Source organism: Sinocyclocheilus anshuiensis, unplaced genomic scaffold, assembly GCF_001515605.1.
Source record: "Sinocyclocheilus anshuiensis isolate Anshui unplaced genomic scaffold, SAMN03320099.WGS_v1.1 scaffold132, whole genome shotgun sequence".
In the NCBI taxonomy this organism is placed as follows: Eukaryota; Metazoa; Chordata; class Actinopteri; order Cypriniformes; family Cyprinidae; genus Sinocyclocheilus; species Sinocyclocheilus anshuiensis.
Genome location: NW_015555730.1, coordinates 168,863 through 172,389, shown reverse-complemented (window position 1 = coordinate 172,389; position 3,527 = coordinate 168,863). Strand labels below are relative to the sequence as shown.

General features: G+C 35.6%; 1 protein-coding gene across 1 annotated transcript in view; it reads right to left on the bottom strand.

The window, feature by feature from the left end:
- The window catches only part of asns (asparagine synthetase), a 16,199-nt gene that overhangs the window by 4,636 nt on the left and 8,036 nt on the right, over window positions 1-3,527 (bottom strand). The window contains exons 7-8 of the mRNA XM_016466237.1: window positions 3,317-3,443; window positions 269-375 (exon numbers count right to left, since the gene is read on the bottom strand). Coding sequence (XP_016321723.1) covers window positions 269-375; window positions 3,317-3,443 — 234 coding nt within the window. The remainder of the gene's footprint in view (window positions 1-268; window positions 376-3,316; window positions 3,444-3,527) is intronic.

The following is a 3,527-nucleotide window of genomic DNA, read 5'->3' as shown; positions in this document are numbered from 1 at the left end:
GTGTGGCAGAGTCTTAACTTTGATAAAGAATATCTCTTTGGATTTGAGACTTCAGTCTTTGCAACTTCAGGGATCTTATCTATTCACGAACAGCTTGTAACACTCCAAAGAGAAAGGAAAACTTGAAATCGCATCATATGACCCCTTTAAGTAAGGTCTTTATACACATTTGAAAATATAGTTATGTATATTATATTGCATTTGTGTCAATAGATCGTTGTAAATATTACACATTGCACCTTTAAGGTGATCATACAATAACACGTACCTTATGAAAGTAGATGTATCCTTGTGTCAGTTCATCCGAACCTTCACCTGAGAAAATCACAACGCTGTCCGTCTTCTCACGGATGTACTTTGATATCAGGTACATTCCTGCAGACAAACAGACCACATCCTTTTTTTTTTTTTTTTTTTCTTCTTAACACTGCTGCCATCTAGTGGCTATGAGTTCAGATTCTATAGTGACATTGCGCGATCATTTCAGTTCAAATCAAATAACCCCAGGTATCAAGCTTTTACATGCATGTCGTCCTACACTTTCTGTGCTACAAATATGAACGATACCACAAATCCAGCAACTTGCTGAAGAGAGGTGGTTATAAAAATGAAAAACGTGACAAATAAAAAAAAAAAAAATTATATAAATGAAAAAATATAAATGAAGTTGCTTTTTCCAAGCAGTTAAAAGCAGCCTTTTTAATACCAGTGAAGGGAAAGGACACCATGAGAAAGTGAGCAGTGAAAACCGATGGGGGATTGCCTTGTGCTGAACCTCTTGTCCTGCTAACTAACTTTCTAAGCAGTGTAATGCTGATGATGCAGTTTTCAAGTTTCAGTCCACCATCATCTCTAATCCAGAGAATTCATGTGGTCACATGAGCAGAGCACAGGAATGGTAGTGAACTAAACCCTAAAGCTGACCAGCTTAGGTCTATGGGCAGTGGGCACGTCGACACTTATCAGATGTTGAAGAGAAACAAATTCGTTATTAAAAATTCTACCACAGTGGGTCATGCTCGTTACACGGACAAGCAAAGGAGAAATACATTTCACATTTTGTGTTCCAAAAAATAAATTTAATAAATGAAGGAACTGATCGTCTGTTTAAACTAGTGCTGTCAATCGATTAAAAAAAATTAATTAAATCGCACATTTTTTCTGAAATTAATCGCGATTAATCACACTTAACATTAAAGTTTTTAATTATACTTTTATATTGCAATAATTTCACATTCAATCTTTAAAATGATGTAGAAACAAGATGAAAGTATATTTTTAATATTTGTTTAATGACTGAAGGCAAGTATCACTGATACCAGCTGATGTCTCTATTAATTTTTTTCCTAATATTTAACCATTGACTATAGCCATTCAACATTACAGTATAATTGAGAGCTATCAATTTAACATTAAAAATAACTTCTAATTTAAGTGAACTTAAAACAATCTTTACATAAACCCATTATAATAAATGTCATATTGCTACCTGTGCCCTTCAGCAAGCCTGGTGCCGAAGTGAAGTTGGAGTGCGAGTCTGAAAAGTCTCCCGTTTTATGTGGTCGTAAAGACGTTCTGCGTCTCAAATAAACGCAATTCTTTAGCTGTTGTGAGTGGGGTGGCCAAACCTATTCCTGCCCCTGCGTTAATTGCATTAAATATTTTTAACGCGTTAAACTGAAATTAATCACCTGCGTTAACGCGCTAATTTTGACACCACTAGTTTAAATGCCACAATTTTTTTTTCCATTTAGTTTGACGTTTGGAGGCTGAAAATACGTAAGTATTTGTACGTTTAGAGGCTGAAAATACGTAAGTATGTGTACGTTTAGAGGCTTAAAATACGTAAGTAAATACGTTTTATAGAACCACATTTTACGTAAAATACATACGAATTATCATGAGATCACGTTGATAATCCACACGACTCCAGTCCATCCTTTTTTTTTTTTTTTTTTTCTTCTTAACACTGCTGCCATCTAGTGGCTATGAGTTCAGATTCTATAGTGACATTGCGCGATCATTTCAGTTCAAATCAAATAACCCCAGGTATCAAGCTTTTACATGCATGTCGTCCTACACTTTCTGTGCTACAAATATGAACGATACCACAAATCCAGCAACTTGCTGAAGAGAGGTGGTTATAAAAATGAAAAACGTGACAAATAAAAAAAAAAAAAATTATATAAATGAAAAAATATAAATGAAGTTGCTTTTTCCAAGCAGTTAAAAGCAGCCTTTTTAATACCAGTGAAGGGAAAGGACACCATGAGAAAGTGAGCAGTGAAAACCGATGGGGGATTGCCTTGTGCTGAACCTCTTGTCCTGCTAACTAACTTTCTAAGCAGTGTAATGCTGATGATGCAGTTTTCAAGTTTCAGTCCACCATCATCTCTAATCCAGAGAATTCATGTGGTCACATGAGCAGAGCACAGGAATGGTAGTGAACTAAACCCTAAAGCTGACCAGCTTAGGTCTATGGGCAGTGGGCACGTCGACACTTATCAGATGTTGAAGAGAAACAAATTCGTTATTAAAAATTCTACCACAGTGGGTCATGCTCGTTACACGGACAAGCAAAGGAGAAATACATTTCACATTTTGTGTTCCAAAAAATAAATTTAATAAATGAAGGAACTGATCGTCTGTTTAAACTAGTGCTGTCAATCGATTAAAAAAAATTAATTAAATCGCACATTTTTTCTGAAATTAATCGCGATTAATCACACTTAACATTAAAGTTTTTAATTATACTTTTATATTGCAATAATTTCACATTCAATCTTTAAAATGATGTAGAAACAAGATGAAAGTATATTTTTAATATTTGTTTAATGACTGAAGGCAAGTATCACTGATACCAGCTGATGTCTCTATTAATTTTTTTCCTAATATTTAACCATTGACTATAGCCATTCAACATTACAGTATAATTGAGAGCTATCAATTTAACATTAAAAATAACTTCTAATTTAAGTGAACTTAAAACAATCTTTACATAAACCCATTATAATAAATGTCATATTGCTACCTGTGCCCTTCAGCAAGCCTGGTGCCGAAGTGAAGTTGGAGTGCGAGTCTGAAAAGTCTCCCGTTTTATGTGGTCGTAAAGACGTTCTGCGTCTCAAATAAACGCAATTCTTTAGCTGTTGTGAGTGGGGTGGCCAAACCTATTCCTGCCCCTGCGTTAATTGCATTAAATATTTTTAACGCGTTAAACTGAAATTAATCACCTGCGTTAACGCGCTAATTTTGACACCACTAGTTTAAATGCCACAATTTTTTTTTCCATTTAGTTTGATGAACGTGTACTCACCGACAGAGGCACGCACAGTGGTAATATCATAACTCTCCAAGTGAACGATGACTTCCTCCAGCGCACAGATCCCCTCCTCAGGTGTGAAGTTCACTTCATGGTGTTCACTGCCAATGTGTGCTGCCACCTGCCACACAACACTAGGCATAACATATCTGCTACCGATCACATGGACACGGTCCAATACAGGCATGAAATTCAACATACATGC